This window comes from Achroia grisella, unplaced genomic scaffold, assembly GCF_030625045.1.
Source record: "Achroia grisella isolate CSIRO2021 unplaced genomic scaffold, CSIRO_AGI_Agris_v1 utg359, whole genome shotgun sequence".
In the NCBI taxonomy this organism is placed as follows: Eukaryota; Metazoa; Arthropoda; class Insecta; order Lepidoptera; family Pyralidae; genus Achroia; species Achroia grisella.
This window is the reverse complement of record NW_026712817.1, coordinates 368,604-387,676: the sequence shown is the minus strand read 5'-3', so window position 1 is coordinate 387,676 and position 19,073 is coordinate 368,604. Positions and strand designations below refer to the sequence as shown.

Below are 19,073 nucleotides of genomic sequence, written 5' to 3'. Positions count from 1 at the left end.
AGGATGACTCTCTCTGTCTGTTTGTTAACTTTTCTAGGCTAAACAGTGATCGCATCTTAATTAAATTGGTCATGAATTTTCATAATTTCATTCTAATACAGTCTATTTAGACTGTATTACGAAATCATACATAGGCTATTTTATATCTTCAAAAATTAATGTGAGACGGAATGAAATATTTAATATTTTACTACATTTCATATTATTTTTTAAAAGTTTGTGCAGACGAAGTTGAACGTAGCAGTTTATTAGTAGCTTCATAATAACGTCAACTGTTTAATAAACCCTTTTTAACTATTGCTCAGGTGCGTTCTTACCTTTCGTGCCACTTTCTTTATTTGAAATAAACTAAAGGAAAAAAAAATAGAACCTTCTAATTTCAGTGAAACATGTAGGAGTAGTGCATGGTCCACCTCAGAAGGTAAATATAGGTTATCGCTATCAAATTTATATAGCGACATGTCTCCAATACTAACTGACGCGTGGTCACCGTCCACGCACCGCTGCACTCCGTTCACCGTAACATGCAAATGAAAACAACAACTGATGTTATTTATCATTGTATTGTTACTGTCTTCTCTAATAGCGAAATAGAAAAATGCTATTTAAAAAAAAACTTATAAAACCTATTGTTTACGTCGATGATGATTTCTACTCTACTTTTACGGAGAAATGATTTATTTTCCACAGCAATTTTACGGTCCAATGTTTAGAGAAAAAAGTGCAAGATAAAAAAGGAAATGAAGTCTTTTTTGTTTGAAATTTCGTTTGCTGTTAGATATGGTAGAGTTATGATAGCTAATGTGCTTAGATTTAGGAATTCTTATTGTACATATATAAAAATAGCTAGATTTTAACTATGAATCTGGGCCATAGCAAAATTTTACCTACATAAAAAATATAACTAAGGAACAAAAAACGATCTTTAGAAATTTTACGACATAACAATTAATTCAACACCTTCAATAATAGTATAGCACGTCGGAACTATTAAAGTCATAAAATTTACATAATAATAAAGCCCATGGAAGAGTACAAGTTTTCTCACTGGAAGATCGATGCGATTTAGAAGGCGTTTCTGGGCGGTTGCATGTTGCAATATAAAATTATAGATTGAGTGCAATACTGTATTTCTATACGGAATGCCACACAGCAAGCATAGTCAAAAGGAGTGTGGGAATGCTCACGTCAGTTTAAATTTCACACTATGGTCCAACTGTTAGTCCTAACTTTCCCTTATATATGTAGAGTTCGTGAATGTTTACGATGTTGGATTGTGTTGGATCACGATCCTTACTAGTACTAGTACAGACAAAGGATTTGTCCAACTTGCAAGAACAATGTGTTAGTATCATAACTGTCACTTCAATACTCTCCATAGACTGTTGCAATATGGTCTTATTTATTAAATTCAGACTACTAATGGTCCATATTATGAATACCTTATAGACTAACATACATATGAAATGATAATGATATATAAATAATCTACCACGGCGTCGCGGCGGCGCCGATACACTACCTCGTTCGGAGTAGTAATCTGATATTGAGGATGACGCACCTGGAGTCGAGTCCCTTTTATAACCTGGGCCTAATACCTATAAAAGAGACTCTTTTATAACCTGGGCTACAAACGCCTTGAAGCTTACGTTGGGACTCAACTCCAGCTGCGTCATCCTCAATGTCAGATTACGCCTGGTCCGTATGTAGTCGACAATGTTCTGATCCTTCTATATTTATCTGTAAAGTCTTCTGATTGATCGTGTGTTGTAACAAATTGAGTCATGTTGGAATACGGGGCAATGGTCTAGTGCAGGCATGAGAACTATAAAATTATTGTTTGTCAACTAACTAGGCCTTGTGGTGTATATGCCTTTGACGGCCTCGGTGGTCTAGCGGTTGAGCACACCGCTTTACTTCCAATGGTCGCAGATTCGATTCCACGCACGGTAGAAATATTTGTATTCATGAATATGATTATTTGAATCGGTCTGGTTATTTCTATATATAATATGTAGGTAATTACAAAAAACAAACTAGGTATTTATATCAGATACCCATAACAGAAGCTTTTATTATCTTGGGACTAGATGGCATTGTGTTAATTGTCCAAGGTATTAATATGTACATATGGCACATATACCATATGGCGTAGGTCGATAGACAAAAGTAGTCGAGAGATAGCGTAGAAAGTTGGCGTAGTATTACTAAATGGAAAGCCCTTTGACCTCGAATCGGCGATGAGTCATGGAGTTCTAAACAGCTTTTGAACAAAGTGTATTCTGTTTGCGTGAACACAAAGAACGCTAATAAACAAAGGTAAATGACACAATATACGTGTGTAGTGGTGATGTAGTATGAATAAAATACAATGTATCAAAACACCTATTCATCAATAGGGTGTTAAAATAGTCTAGCTAGTTTTTACACAGGACCGAAATCTCTCTCTGTCCCTTGGTCAAATATAATTTCTCTTGGTATACAACAACGAAGTGCAACATTTTCTACAACCTTTCTAACTACAGTAGAAGAATACAAACACGTCACAACAGATTCGATATGAAAGCCATCTGGTCAACCTAATAATGGTAAACTTCAAGCTCTTATGCGGAGAGATCAATAGTCCTTCTTGATATGTTAGTGTATTTTTATGAATACCTTTTAACGTAGATAAATCACGTCTTTATCTGCGTGATATTTAACTTTTGTTTATAAAATTGAATAAAATTTCTATAATACATGTAGCCTAATTTACTCTTCATATTGTCTATCGAGAAGTAAAAGTCCCGTTAAAATTGTTCCAGCCGTTTCAGAGATTGAGCAGAACAATTATAGTAACAGCTGTGTGCCGCCAAATTCTCGTTTGAAATGTAATATGTGAAGTTCATAATATGCATAAAACATTCATAGAGTGAACTCAGCTTACAAGGTTACTGTTACGATATTTTGTGACATGACTAACCTTGGCATACTGTAATACAAGACATAGGGCGGTTTAGACGGGTTCTATGTTATTTATAGTATTTAAGAATTGATTGATATCTTATGGTGAGCTTAAATAATGTTTTTTTGTCTATACTAATGTTACATAGAAAATAACAAATATTTTTAGTCCATTTGTACCTAATTAAAATATTTAAAAAAATTCATCATTGTCCTCTGCTTCTCCTTATTCCATTTTGGTCGGGCGTAATATGTTTTTCTCTTCCATTCATCCCTGTTCGCAGTCATCTCGTTATTTACTCCCTATCTTACCATATCATCTTTCAAACAATCCATCAATCTCTTTTCGGTTCCTCTGTCGTTATAATAAAAAATCATCAATTTGATACATTTTTTTACCTATTATATATTTGTTATTATATATTTATATATTATTATTTTTGTTGTAAGTCCTTAAATTGTCTATCTCTTAGGACCATTAAAACATAATTTACATCAAATACCTAATGCCCTTGTGGCAACCAAGCGTAACAGACATACCTACAATCAGACACGGTGCTGATCTCTAACATCAAAGTTTAATGAATATTCATAAGTTGGTTGCCTAGACAATACTTGACTGATTGACGTATGTTATAACTAGTTGTGGCCTGTGGTTGTACTACGGTCTGGTAAGTGTTTTTACCTAGGGTTTTCGAAAATTTATTTATTTATCATTGCTTTGACTACTTTTTATATCACATGCCAAAAACATGTCATATTTCTTAATCTTCTAAGCAAAATCAACCGAGAGACGAGAGTAAGTTATTATTATTTTTGAGGTTATATTTTGAGTATTTTTTATATTACTAACACTAAAAGAATGTCATAAATTTTAGTCTTCGGTGTTTCCATAGACCGAATAAGTTATTACTATTTTTGCGGTAATATTTTCTATCAAATATGTGTTACGTCTTCTTGTGACTGAGTTTTATTTCTTAATTCTATTTATTTATTCGGGGTACCTGTTATTGCAGAAAAGTGCGAGTCTATACTAATACTATAAATTCAAAAGTATGTCTGTTTGTCTATCTAGTTATTGTTTTTGTTACAACTAAGCGACTGTCTGTCTATCAAGAGATAGATAGACTTGTCCTTATTTTAAGAAAATCTACGAACTTTAAATTAAAAAAAATCATGTGATAGACAGACTTTTATTTTATCTAGAAAAGAATGGACGAAGTTGTGGATAACTAGCTCACAATAAAAAAGAGACGATATAATATATTATATGCAATATAGAGAAGTTATCAGAAGGTATCATTACGTATTATAATAATGTTAGAACGTAACGATGTTGGTATGATAAATAGGTATCTAACAGCTATGAACATTCTCGATAGTTGATTAATTATAAAAAAATACACGGGTCAGACCGTTGCATAACAATATTACTAAAAGATACTCGTGCCTACTTAGGAAAGAGATTGTTAACTAATAACACGTTTCCGGGTAAACATTTGGTTCTTGGTGTAACCCAGATGTTTTTGCAATCGTATGAATTAAAAAGTAAAAGTTTAGTCAACTTTGTATGTTATTTATGAATTTATGTAAAAAGTATGCTATGTATTAAGTTTTAATTGTTTTATATAAAATAATAATGGTAACCCAGGATAATTTTACATAGCAAAAGATATATCACTTGTAAGCTTATTAACTGATTGGATGCATTTTTTTTTTTGTATTGTAATTTGTAATATACATACTTATAAAACACCCAGCCCAATAGGAACAAAAATAATAATCATATTAGACAACTGATACAAATACATTTATTAGAAACCTATCACCCAGACATATACAAACAGCCATACTTATGAATACAAATTTTTGCGTCAAGTGAAGAATCGAACCTTTACCATCAGAAGTAAATTGGTGAGCTAAACCACTAGACCTCCGAGACCGTTAGAGAGATTATCATTGATGTACCAAATTTATATTATCCATTTAGGTTTTTATTTACTTATACTCAGTAGATAACACTCATTGAATTATTTTTACACATTTATTATATGATAGAATATTACGTTATAGGATATTTTAAAATTATAGGTAGAAATTATTACCAACTAATTTCAAAGCGAAGTACCTATCTCAGTCTTATTCGCAATTGACTTTGTACAAAGTCTCCCTCCTTATTTAGATACTGAAGTCGTGTATGTGTAGGTACTAGTGGTCACAAAGTAGTCTAAATGCGACCATAATTAATTTAAATCATAAATTTGAACCTTATTAAGGTTCTATTGTATTATATACTTTTACTACTATACTATATGTAATACTACCATGTGTGTGTGTCAAAGACACGATACTGTGTGTAATTTTTTTTCATTGATGCCTAATTTAAAAAAAAATATTACATTCTGCACTCCTTTATTTAAACTATAAGTGTGCGAAATTTAATACTCCTCCATCCGCAGAATTTTCGTTAAAAGAAGTACAAAGTTTTTGCTTCACGTATAAATATTGATACCGAATTGAACTTTCTTCAATTATTTACACAAGAATAGAAGTAACAATTTCCGTGAGATTTTTCCACTGTACCGTTACGATAGTTGCCAGCAATATTATTTAATACGTACGTACGTCTCAACTAAACATCTAATTACAAAGTCTAATTAAACGACAAAAAAGTCGTCCATTAAAACCCACACACCGAGAAAATGATGTATCTCATAAAATTAAACTGTCTATCTGTCTTGTTTTAATTGTGAGTAATATGAATATTGATGACTCGCGTAAAATTATATTAATATTTTATAATATGACAAATAAAATTGTATTTATTTATTATTACATATATGTATGCTATATTTGTAATTAATATTTTGATATGTTTTATGTTCATTTGATTATATGTACTTATATGAAATTGTTGAGCGAGAATGCTTTTGAAGTGAAACTGAGGAAATGCTTATTGGCATACTATTTTTATGGTGTCATAGAATGCTATAGCTGTTATCTGTGGCAATGTATATACTATAATAATTCCAATGAAATATTAAATTTCAACTGTATAAATAAATATTATTTTAATTTCATTATTGATACAATTATTATATTTAATATTGTTCATTGTATTCTAATTAAATGGTAATAATAATAATTAAAAAAAAATGTAAAAAAGTTTTTACTGCACATTATTATATTTAATATATTTACCACTATTTGTTAATTTATAATTATTGTATTCTTATTATTATTATTTATGGTATTATTTATTCATAATGGCTATAAGAGATCGTAATTATAACGGCTAGAGCCAAGGTTCGAACCCCTAGCGGTATCTGCAGACTAAAGTCGATGGCCTTCAGCGCTCCCGCTGGTTTGGTGCACCCTCTATACTCGCCCATATTATCGTTTGGCGAAGTTATATAAAACCATGACCAAATTTACTAACTGGACGAAAGCTAAAGAAATTGTAACTCTACTTAAAGTTAACATGTAATACCTATAATATTTCACGATATTAAGTTTTTTATTTATTTCTTTTCAGGCGTCGACAATCGACGGCCGACGGAAGGGTGCTTGTCTCTTCTGCCAGGAGTACTTCATGGACCTGTATTTATTAGCAGAACTCAAAACCATCAGTCTAAAGGTAAGAAAAGTCTACACATATAATAAAATCTAGCTGTGCCCATGGTATCTCCCACATAAAATTCATGGCATGGCATCTTTTTATTGTTTTGACGTATAAGCTATATTATTGTAGTTTAATTAAAATCCATTCAATAGTTTTTACATGAAAGAGTAACAAACATCCATCTATACATCCATCATCCACATATACAAACGTTCGCGTTTATAATATTGTGACATTTTTGGACCATATTCCCAATCATGAACCAATTTTAAACCTTAAGTGCAAAGATTTACAGAACATAATGAAGAAAAACTCTACGTGACACTGGCGGTCTGCATACTCATTCGTTCGTCACATTTAATTCTGCATTAGTTCCATATATTTAAATTGTAAATAGCAGCCGACGATTTTTGCAAATACAAGTGGTTTCCATATTCTATATTCGCACTATATTATCAGTCACTTTGAGTCATGTTAGCTTATATATAACCTAATCCCGACAGTAATGTCTCTATTTTACGGAAACTTAACATCATAAGCTGTCTTATCATATCGTTCTTTGGTCATATAGCCCGGAAAGAAGGTCATAACCTGGAGTAGTTAATGGTGACAGGCATGGTGCATGGCAAACGTGTTATAGAGCACAGCCCCACAAGATCGTCTGACCAAGTCCACTCATTGCTGAATACTACATTCCATTGTGCAAAAGACCGACACAAATGGAGGAATGTAATGAGAGAGAAAGTCTGCGTGGCTGTCAGGAACCCAGGAATGAGGGAAACTACTTGAGGAGGAGGAGGAATCGCGATAGTAAAATATTTCTACCGAATTGTCAAACATTCTTCTAAGTCGGTTAAAACAGCCTCAAACAGCTTTTCTTCACTGATAAAATTATATGCATTCCGTTATATAATACAAAATCAACTTTGATTGAAATTGCTATTCATAATTATAATGAAGTTAAGTAATAGGCTGACTATATTTTTACTACTTAGTGGATTTATATTATTTTGTTTAATTCCTTTACAATTAGCATGTGTGAGATCACAAATATTCGGTGTGGAAACTTGACTGTTGACCAGACCTTCTAATGGCGATCAAATTCCGACCGTTATTGAGTTCTACACACATATTGCGACACCTGTTTCGCCTCTGAACGTGGCATCATCAGACATTGAATAGAGTTCGGATTTAGCTTGGAAGCCTAGTGTTGACTGTTCAGCGACCTAACTGCGACTCTACTTTTTTTTTGCGTGTCGAATATACTGAATTTCAGGACTACCATCAATAAGTATATCTCCATTTGTATATTTACCACATTCATTGCAATCAACAATTTAATTTCATTTTGTGTTTCAGGTCACGACAGTAGACATGCAAAAGCCCCCGCCAGACTTCCGCACCAACTTCGAAGCGACGCACCCACCTATACTGATCGACAACGGTCTCGCCATACTCGAGAACGAGAAGATAGAACGACACATCATGAAGTCTGTACCTGGTGGACACAATTTGTTTGTACAGGTGCGTTAAAGATTAGACAGGCTCTCAAAACGTTGCATTGTAGTTCAGTGCCGCATCCTTGAAAATCTACCGTATGGAGATTAGAATATCTTCAAATATTTTATTGCTCCTTTTTAAATTATTATATGTATTAAAATTTAATTGGAAACTGTTACAATACATTTAGTTTTGAAAATAATCTTTGAATAATCGTTATTACTGATACGGATTAGTTGAAAATTAAAATAATATACATATACAAAATATCAATTAGGAAAAAATTCAGCATATTTTGAATAGCGGTACTAAGATAGGCTAACAATATCAGTACTTATACGTAATATTAATAAAATCACCAGTCTTATTATTAGTCTTATTATATTTAATATTATGGAGTTCACAATATTTCAGGAGTGTCACAAACGCTATGATTACCGGTAAACTGAGGAGCAGCAAGTAGATGCTAAATAAATAAAATTATGAGTACACATATTCGCCTACCTTCACGTCTTCGTTTGTAACTTTTATTAAAACTCGCTCGTTATGAATATTTATTTTTTTGATCCAATTCGAAGGACTATTTTAAACGTAACTTGACTTAATTCAATAATTGATTATTTTCAGGATAAAGAAGTGGCGTCGTTGATCGAGAACCTATACTCCAAATTGAAGTTGGTTTTGGTGCGTAAAGACGAACAGAAGTCTGCGGCGCTGCGCGCGCACCTCGGCCGCATAGACGCGCTGCTTGAACGCAGAGAAACTAGGTAACTGTTATTATTATTATAAATAATTATGTAAACATAAAGTAAAATACAAAACATAATTTATAACAAATTTCAGTATAAGAAAAGCAATATTTACGAACAACTAAATAAACTATGGCTTCTGGAAATTTTGCATAGTAATGTTCTATCATTTGGTATATGAACGAAAGCCTTACTTCCGATAGTCGCGGGTTCGACTGCTAGTACAGTGCAAACATCTGTATTTATGAGTAAAAGTCTGGCTGTTTTATGAGTTCTATGTTTCTTGTGTTTATATGTAGTGTAGAATCCATAAAACAAGCTCTGCATAGTTTGGGACTAGATGGAGCTGTGTGAATAGTCTTGAGATATTGTTATAATTTTATTTTTTTTAAATATAGGAACTACGTAATTTCTGTGGTGCTGTTCAAACATATACATATAAACGATGTTAGCTTTCCAGTTGTAAAATAAATCGTACTCTACTACATAAATATTATGGTCATATTTCAGGTTTTTAACGGGCGACACGATGTGCTGTTTCGACTGCGAGCTGATGCCACGGCTACAGCATATCCGCGTCGCCGGCAAATACTTCGTTGACTTTGAAATTCCGGTTAGTATTACAAATCATGTGTTATAGGCCCCAGTATAAAAAATTTGTTTGAGGGCCTTTACGAAGGGTAAAGATTTCTCACAACAGAAAAAAGATTGCATAAATTAAAAGAAATATTTTTTTATTAATCATAGTTTTCTATATGTCACTATCCAAAATATTTACAAACAATTCAAATTAAATACACACTCACCTTGCCTTTGAACGCACGCTTTACGCAGGAAAAAAGAATTTTTGACATTTGTGAAATAAAAAAAAATCGGAAGTTAATTTTTGCTTACGCACGTTGGGGGCCCCCGTGGCCCGGGCCTAAGCGACAACTCTGTCTCTATTACTATTATTATTTCACAATTACCCCTCCGCATAATTTTCTTAAAAAGATATCAAAAATGTTTTGCTTCATGTATTAATCTAATCTATGCAAATAAATATAATTAAGATTGAAATGCCTGTTTGTAATTTCAAAGTAACAGCTTTTAACTAAATGTATATGAAAGTAAATATATACGGTACTTACATAAATATAATGCAAAAAAAATTGTCTCTGTTCTTGCTAATCTCTGAAACGGTCGGATCGATTTTGACAGGACTTTCACTCGCAGATAGGTAATGTCATAAAGATTAACTTAACTACTTAATAAAAAAAGTATAATTCCATGCAGACAAAGTCGCGGATAACAGATAGTATACTGATAGTTTGTATTTAAATTATTAGTTAGCACATATACTAATGTAGTGTGTTTATAAACATTTCTAGACGAGTTTTCGCGCGCTCTGGCGTTACATGTACCACATGTACCAGTTGGACGCGTTCACACAAAGCTGCCCCGCGGACCAGGATATCATCAACCACTACAAACTGCAGCAGGTAATATGATATTTCCTATCCACTAATACATGATTGGACTATTAATTTTGAAATTACGGGATGAGGTCATGATATCTTAGGAGTTAGGATTGGCAACGTATGGGTGATATCAAGGGCGAAACTTGATAATGTTCGTAGTGCTGTGCATGAATATAGAACTTACCACTTACCATCTGTGGTGGGCCATTTGCTATTCCAATTACATAAAAAAAACTTTAATAATATTTTAATATGCACATAATGAATCCAACATGTGCGTACATTATTTGATGAATTAATAGTTATTAGTAGTAGTGGTAATTATTAAACGGTGTTTCCGTAACCGGAAGTCACCCAGAAGTAAATTAACAAAAAATGACTTATTGTCAGCTCACGACTTTTGTGTCTAAATATGATAATAATAAATCTGTAACCTTAAAATATTTTGGGAAATTAACCCAAAATTTTAAAGGTATGCATTAATCCAATTTAATATTAAGAGTGCAATTATACTCCTTATTCTACGGCTATACCTATTAAGAAAGTGCTGGTATATGATTATCCGATGATGAAATGATATGCCAATGGTAGATATGTGAATGATGGATAAAGAGAGATCAAGTTTTTACGTGGTAACGGCGAATTCAACAGAATTACAAAGATTTTATTAAATCACATTAAAATTGTTACATTTTTTTTAATGGGTGATAATGGAATGATATGCCCTCCAGCGCTTATGGTTTATAAGGCAAGTTTCATAGGGCACCAGTGGAGGATGATAAGAGCATAAGGTTAGGTCAGTCAGCCATGACTCAAGTCATGGTACATTGCTAGCAATGGGGTCATATGGTCATTAGTCCACTATACTAACGCCCTAACTGTTGGAGTAGTTAGGGTTACCTGTATTATTAATGATGTAGCCACTTTACTAAGTTTACATATTATTTACACTCTGTGGTTTTGGTATGATTGTATTTTATTTGATACTAGAAATATCTCCTTAATGTATGTAAGTATCAATTATTTATAACCGATTTTTTATTTCAATGATATTAGTTTATTACATCAATATATATCTTATCTCTATATATAATGTAATATCTACTTAATGCGGATAATCCAATAATTTTTATTTTACATATTAATAATTTGTATTTCCTTGAGACAATAATATAATATAATTTTACTCTATTCTATATCTTATGTTCATAAACACACGTATTACTATCGCCTGCAGTTATCAGCAAAAGGTTTGGGATTGTCACCAACACTGACGCGGCAAGAGAAAGAGACCAATACGGATTCGGTACGTGGCGGGTGTGTCGTGGCGTTAATGATTTTGCTGTCCATTGCTTAGATTAATTAAATGATTAATAACAAACAGTTGTGGGCGGCCTACTGACGGAGCAATGTACTAAATACAACGGCTAACAATACGACGATCCAAATTAACATCAACTAATTTAGTATAATATTAATTTGTGTATATATATTTTAGTAGTAACATTTTATTAGACTTGTTTCTAGACAAAATTTATTATTATTCTTTCCAACTTAAAGTTTTATATTCTACAAGGAAAAAGAGGGAGAGACAGATAATTATATATATTTTTAAGCAAAATTTAATTTATCTTTATACTGGATAAACTCAAAAAATATTTTAATATATATATATATGATCCATTGTAAACTGTATTATCGGAGAGCAATAGGGACTGTAATTTATTTTCAACAAAATTAAATATCCTTATAATATTTGCACTCTTGCGAAGTAGAAGTAAAACTAACTACCTGGCTTATTATATCAGTCTCAATCAGAAATCGGCATTATAATTAAAGGTCTATGTAAAAAGTATGATTATTTATTTTAGATTGTTATATATGTTTCAAATATTTTATGCTTGCTTTTCTTAACATTTTATTAATATAGGACGCACACAACTTGGTTTCGTTTGATTCTGTAATTTGATGTAATTAATCTAAGTGACACTAAGTCCATCCCTTGGAAATATCATATGGTAGCGGACATACATTTTGGCGCGGTTGTATCACTTGTAGCTTTTGACATTACATTATTCATTAAATCGAAAAATAAAACATCGCATTCGAAATTTATAAAATCTAGATTTATCATACCTTTCTTCATCACTTTATTTAAAAAAAAATATATATAGTCTTTAAAAAATAAATCTAAGCGTTGTTGATTTTTTACTTGTTTTTTATTATCATTGTAAAGTTTTTTTTTAGTTGTATAGTATGCTCTTTTTTTTATTAACTAACAATGGTGTATTGTTTTTTTAATATTGTTTTTTATCTTATATTAATAACTTTCATCTATTTTGTCTCAACCCATTAATATGAAGTCTCTTTCAATCCTATTAAAAATAAATCTCAACAACACCACATATTATGGGTTTATATAATACAATCAATTTTATTTACAATAATTAACCTAATCTTATATTATTAAAAGTGGTTTTTTGTTTTTGTATATATCATTTTTTCACTAATATTATGTTGAAAAATATATGTATATTTTACATTTTATGTTTAAATAATTATGTACATTCAGTATTTATTTTTATCAAATTACTCCAAAGTTTATATCTCATGTAGCTATGATAAATATATACTATACGTTACATAGTTTTTGTTTGTACTACTTGCTGTTTTAATTTTTCAATGCAAGAATCCATTATTGTTGTCACTGAAAACTGTATCAAATTGAACATTATTGCATTTGGAATATTTAAAATAAGAAGTGTGTAAGTGAAATATCTTCTCTGTAAAGAACTTAACCTATGGCTAAGAAGATGTTATTGAATATTTTCTTAATTCAAATACATAAGGTGTACTATATATAAAAAGTGTATGAAAGTTCTTTAATAGAAAACTTATGTAAAAGAAATCAATGGTTACCATATATGGGGAAAAATTATATAAAAATATGAATGTTGGAAACTCTTGTGACAGATTGGTCCATGCTATTATATTACCGCACAATATCTTCATTATCAAAAAGATTTTTTGATTTGAACAAGACTCAAGGATTGATCCTCGTGTAGGTCCACAGTCTTTCTTGAATATACTTAATTTGGACATTTGCACCAATCTCGCCTCTTATTCTAAATATTCTAATTTATCTCATTTTACAAAGGTACATTACATTCAATGTTATGTTTATCATTTGGTATTTTTACATATATATGTACACTTTTTTTTATTTAGCACCACTTAACTGACATTTACATATATTTACAGGCTCTAAAAATGAAGAAACACGAAGAACTCGAGACACCAACGTTCACCACCTCCATCCCGATCGATGTCAACGACTTGAATAACACAGAGTAACTGTTAATCTAATTGTGTACATTACGTGGAGCGAAAATGAGCCTTGGTACAATAAATATTAGGCGAAAAATCGATTTATGTCCACCGTTAAATAAAATTCATTGCAGCCGGCGCAATGCTGGCAACGTTGCATTTATTGGAATGTTAATTGTCATCTTGACAGTAGTTCACCTTGCGATAAAAATAATACGGGACTCGATCAGCTGACAGCTGTTAACTTTAGGGGCTTATTAGACTGGTCTAATATCTACGGGGTCATATTATAAACTAATTGAAATTTTTTTATCACTTATATTTTTTACAATAACTTGTATAGTTTAGGAATAGTGAGAACAATTAGTTTTTATTTTTGATCTTATATTATAGACAGTGTAATGGCCCCCTTAGGCATATAAAATTATAAGCAATTAACTTAATAATGCACAGGATATTAATGTGAACTACTGTATTACTTTTCTGTGCTGTACCTTATATTGTCCAGTTGAATTGTGTTATAATTAATTGGAATTTAAATACTTAAAATATAGTACCGAGGGTTGACCTTCCCCGCCTTTGTTCCTACTCTTCCACGCCTTTCCGCTTCCATACGTCCCGCCCGTCCCAATAAAGATTAAATCCTTTATTCATAAAAACAATTCTACGAATCGTTAAATGGCTCGTAAGAAAGGGATTAAACGTTTCAATAATTATAATTAATATAGGTTTATAAAGCGTTTAGCGTTTTTATGAAGAAAAGGGATATATATTTTTGTTAATTCAATGTCTTAATGTTGCTATATTATCGTCTATGAGATTGGATATCTGGTTTGGTGCAAGTTTTTATTGTTGTGTTTGATATATAAGGAGAAATCCACAATCGGGCTTAAATCACGTTATTTGTACATTATTGGAAAGTATAACTAAAGCTATGTCTAAATTATTGTTTTATATGTGATCGTTTTATCTTTATAAACATTTGTTATGACAAGTTCACATTCACTGTTCATCACTAGCTAATATTATCATCAGCATTGGACGAGTCATATGTATTACCACCTAGGCCAGAGATTCCCTAAGATTTTTAGGCTTATGTACTACTTTCGGTAGTCGAATTTCTGTGTACTTAACTATATAAAATATCTTATAGCGTTTTATAAATACATTTAGTATTTCAATATTGAGTATGCATAGGTATTATGTACACAGGTACTTTCTGGAAGGTCAAATTGTGGGCAAATTTATTATTATTTATAGATACTTATTTACACTTCATAGACCCCCATAAATACACAAATATAATCCCCTCGCTGGTTGTATTCGACCTTTAGGCGACTGAATTTATTATATCAACAACACATACGATGTTTATGTGTTCATTTTCTCATCTTAACCAAACTGTGAGTTGACAGTGGCCATTATATTCTTTTTCGCTATAGTTTTGATAATTAACGCCCTTAGTTATAAAAATCATAAATTAAAAGGTTTAAAGTACAGTTCATATAAATAAATAAATATATATGACTATACTGGCAAATGTCTGCCATTGTAGTATTTCGAATTACAAAATTTTACATTTCTTTTACAGACCGAATAGTATTTTATAACTAAGGAGGTACATTTAATATTTTTTTTACTTATAGATATCTATTTTTTATTATTTAATTGGTATGTTAATTCGGCAGAGGTGCTGAACAAATCGAGTCAGTTTTTCTTAAAACTTTTCATAACTGAGTATTATTACCTCCTGTTTTAAAAAACATGGGTATATCTATACCCGAGTATTACTTTATGATTTAAAACATAAATGACATAACATAGAAGTTAGACTTATGTTCAGTGTTCAAACACAACGAATAGATATTCGGAAATATTTTGTACATTCACAATAGGGTGTAAGATTGGTTACAGATTTTCAGTATTCATTTATTAGTTCTTTTTGGACTCCCACTAGTTTTAGGTTAGAAATAGAAACAATACGCCTTCTTTTTTGTTGTTATACCTCTGCCTTCAATTTATATAGTTTTGAAAGGACCATTTAAGTTATTACCATGTTTTTAGCATTTTGTGAAAGCTCTTGCCTGCCTCAATGTTACCTACCTACCTATAGGTAGAATTATTATTAAGTACTTATTTCTTTATATAACGATATTGATAATCAAGATTTCAAATGTTTTCAATAGAGAGTTAGGAAGTGAGGCTTTAAGTTGGACCACCTATTTATATTATAGACATTTAAAAATTCAAATATTCAGAATTTGCAAGATTTTTTGTGAATTTTAGAATGAATAAGTTTTTGAAAATGAATACATTTTTTGCAAATAATAAATATAGTACACACAATAGAGACAAGGGCGAGAGACGATCAACATGTCAGTTGGACAATGTATAAAATATTAATACTAGATAATAATGTAAAATAATTATTAAGAAATAAACAAGGATGAATATTATTTTTTTTTTGTTTGTTTTATTTTTTTTTTTTCCTTTTTGTTCCTCTTTGTTCAGTTTTTTTATGAATATTATTTTCATTAATATAATTTAATTGTTTATGAATGGTCACAGGTGAAAATTAATAATTACCAGATAAAAAATGTAGCCTACTTTCATATCAATGTGTCAAGGCTTAGTATAGGTGCGGTATAACCTTTGTCTATGGTAAGAAATAATTATAGAATATATATTTTAGGAAGTTTATATTTGTAATACATTTTTATAATTGCTAAAAATAGTGATAAATACAGTGGACCCGCGGTAATTCGGCCCCCTTGTAATCTGACATGGTCTATTATTAATTGTTTTGACAATATACTTCAGAGTGCATACATATATAGCACAGAATCTTATCACTGTATCTGTAATTTCTCGGATTACAAGATACTCTTTTGTAAAAAATTCCGGACTATAGGGCACCCTTAGGCAGCACTCTATAATCCGACAAATTTGATGGTCTGACACTGCCCTGCAAAACGTTTGTCGGATAACCAGGGGTCCACTGTATATATATTTGCTCAATTTTTCTATACCATGAAAAAGCGGAATATAAGCATACTATTTCCCATTTAATGGTACTTGCCATTATACAATGTAATATAATTAAAAAATTGTGTGTATGTCTGAGTTATGCTTTGTGCCTTGCTAAGCAAAAAACTAAGTGCATGTGATAATCTAAAGTGTAAAGCTGCTTTTTACTTTAATAAACAAGTTTCATTAAAATCTTTCTTTTATTTATATAATACAATACATACATGTAACAGATGTAATTGTAAAAAATAATTGTACTAAATGGACTAACTAAAATTTCAATTGTACTAAATTATTTTTGTCATCACAATTTTTCTATGCCTACATTTGCTAACTCTATCTTTTTCTTCATCCAATCATTTTTATAAACATCTCTCGATAATGCTGAGCTGAGGAACATATGCGTAACATATGCAGTAAGACCCCAAATTTTATATTGATTAGCAATAAAAACTGGTAATATAAATCCATTCCTAAACTGTGTATGAAACTGGTTTTCTGGATTACATAAAATGTCTATGGGCACAGTAAACACTTCGGCTACTTCTTTATGGTTAACTATTAAGTCCTCTTGCTTCAAATCTTGTATACAACCTATAACTGGGGAGATGAGTATTTTGTTGTCGCGACCCGGAAACCCTTGCCCTACGCCCCACACGTCTATTTTATCTGGCGACAAACCTATTTCTTCTTTGGTCTCTCTCAAAGCCGTCTGCGTAGGTGTTTCATCTGCATCCGTTTTCCCCCCTGGAAAGGATATTTGGCCACTATGACTATTCAAGTTAGATGAACGAACAGTATACAGCAATGAAGGAACACAGTCATAGCGACACAGCGGCACTAATACGGCCGCCGAAGCTTCAGGGGCCTTTCCCCGTTTGTTATACTTAGGAACTCTGATTTCTTTGAGCTTTGATATGCAATGTTGTCGGGAAGCTTGACTAAATATGTTTTCTATACAGTAATTAATTTTAGCCATTATTATTTCTATATTTATAAGCACAATAAAATTTAAACAAAATAAAAAATAAAGTCTAAAAAATATATCCATAAATTGCCAGCTGTTTTGTCATTTAATTCATTTCAATTGACAATGACATCACCATTATGACAATAACAGCGCAGATAATTCTTGATAGTTGACTATGCACTAGAAAAATTATAAAAAATTTAACAGATATGGTAGTGGTAGGATACGAATAGAAATAAAGCTTCACGTGTTGCTTGATTTTTTAATTTGTGTTTTCCTTTTTCTAGATATTACAATGAACATACAGTTTATTGCCTAAAATTTATAAATTGATAGTTCATTGCATTGCATATGCAATATCATCCAAATTCATTGACAATTGACATTGACAATTAAAACATTTTAAAAGAATGTATTTTCTTATATTTTCTAGACTTTAGACCCTAATTCTGCTCTTACGAAGAACTCAATTATAAATTATATTTAATTATTTTAGGATTTTTAATAGCCATGTCTTTTACACCGCAAAAACTACTGTCTAATGCAGTCCGAGAGAAATGTTTGTCTACTTTAAAGGAATTACCTTCTTATTTTGGTAAGGATCCAAAACCATCTTTACATGCAGCGGTATTGGTTCCCTTATGTGTCAATAATTCAGAAGTGTGCCTCTTATATACACTAAGATCGTCAAATTTGAACAGTCACAGTGGTCAAATATCATTTCCAGGAGGAAAACTGGATAACAATGAAACAGTTTACGAAGCTGCTGTTAGGGAGACTGAGGAAGAAATTGGTATTAATTGCAGTGAAATTGATATTTGGGGCAAAATGCCACAGGTTCAAGGAAGAGAAGGGGCTATATTGATCACACCTGTGGTGGGCCTTATTAAGGACTTTGATGTCAAGAAATTACATCGAAATCCTGATGAAGTTGAAGAAATCTTCACAGTTCCTATATCTGATTTATGTGACAGAAACAGTCATGGCAATTTTGAATTTAACAACTTTTTCTTACCTGTATATCTGCATAAGAAGCACAAAATATGGGGTATCACCGGATTAATCACTCATATGTTTCTACAAAGTCTTTTGCCAGAAAAACTTTATGATTTTAATTTTTATAATAAGAAGTACACATTAGATGAGTTAATGCCATCAAAACTATGATACAACAAGTGTATAAATTTTGTTGTGTATAACAATTACCTTAGTCTAATTTTCTTTGTTTTTAAGCAACCAATATCATTTTGCAGCATGTAGTCAATTTTTTAAGTTTGAATACAACTGGTTAGCATATTGAATGAAAAATTGGTTGCTAATTAGTTCAAATGTACTGAATATATTTATTAATGGAGTATATTAATATATTCTTGTAAAATAAAATCATAAGATACAATTATTCATTTTCATCTGATACTTTACATGGTGTAGTACAATAATTCTACAAATATTTTTTTACTGTATTTTTTAGTTTT

The 19,073-nt window shown here is 31.2% G+C and overlaps 3 protein-coding genes across 5 annotated transcripts in view; 2 read left to right on the top strand and 1 right to left on the bottom strand.

The window, feature by feature from the left end:
- Positions 1–16,053, top strand: part of LOC131843958 (chloride intracellular channel Clic) — a 62,314-nt gene extending 46,261 nt beyond the window's left edge. Inside the window, exons 2-8 of one of the 2 annotated variants that reach the window (XM_059192742.1) lie at positions 6,479–6,580; positions 7,925–8,089; positions 8,693–8,832; positions 9,325–9,427; positions 10,185–10,295; positions 11,512–11,580; positions 13,536–16,053. In XM_059192742.1, the coding sequence (XP_059048725.1) occupies positions 6,479–6,580; positions 7,925–8,089; positions 8,693–8,832; positions 9,325–9,427; positions 10,185–10,295; positions 11,512–11,580; positions 13,536–13,628 (783 nt within the window). In that variant the 3' untranslated portion in view covers positions 13,629–16,053. The remainder of the gene's footprint in view (positions 1–6,478; positions 6,581–7,924; positions 8,090–8,692; positions 8,833–9,324; positions 9,428–10,184; positions 10,296–11,511; positions 11,581–13,535) is intronic. The other variant, XM_059192743.1, reaches the window with a different exon arrangement.
- A 280-nt stretch (positions 16,054–16,333) lies between these two features.
- Positions 16,334–17,701, bottom strand: LOC131843964 (mitochondrial coenzyme A diphosphatase NUDT8-like). The gene has a single exon (XM_059192750.1). The coding sequence runs from the start codon at positions 17,677–17,679 to the stop codon at positions 16,933–16,935; it is 747 nt and encodes a 248-aa protein (XP_059048733.1). The 5' UTR covers positions 17,680–17,701; the 3' UTR covers positions 16,334–16,932.
- A 298-nt stretch (positions 17,702–17,999) lies between these two features.
- Positions 18,000–18,987, top strand: LOC131843963 (mitochondrial coenzyme A diphosphatase NUDT8). Of its 2 annotated transcripts, XM_059192749.1 has the most exons (2): positions 18,000–18,193; positions 18,326–18,987. In XM_059192749.1, the coding sequence occupies exons 1-2, from the start codon at positions 18,109–18,111 to the stop codon at positions 18,763–18,765; spliced, it is 525 nt and encodes a 174-aa protein (XP_059048732.1). In that variant the 5' UTR covers positions 18,000–18,108; the 3' UTR covers positions 18,766–18,987. The 2 variants fall into 2 exon arrangements, with proteins under 2 accessions (XP_059048732.1, XP_059048731.1); XM_059192748.1 differs by having other exon boundaries at positions 18,000–18,987.
- The last annotated feature ends 86 nt before the right edge of the window (positions 18,988–19,073 follow it).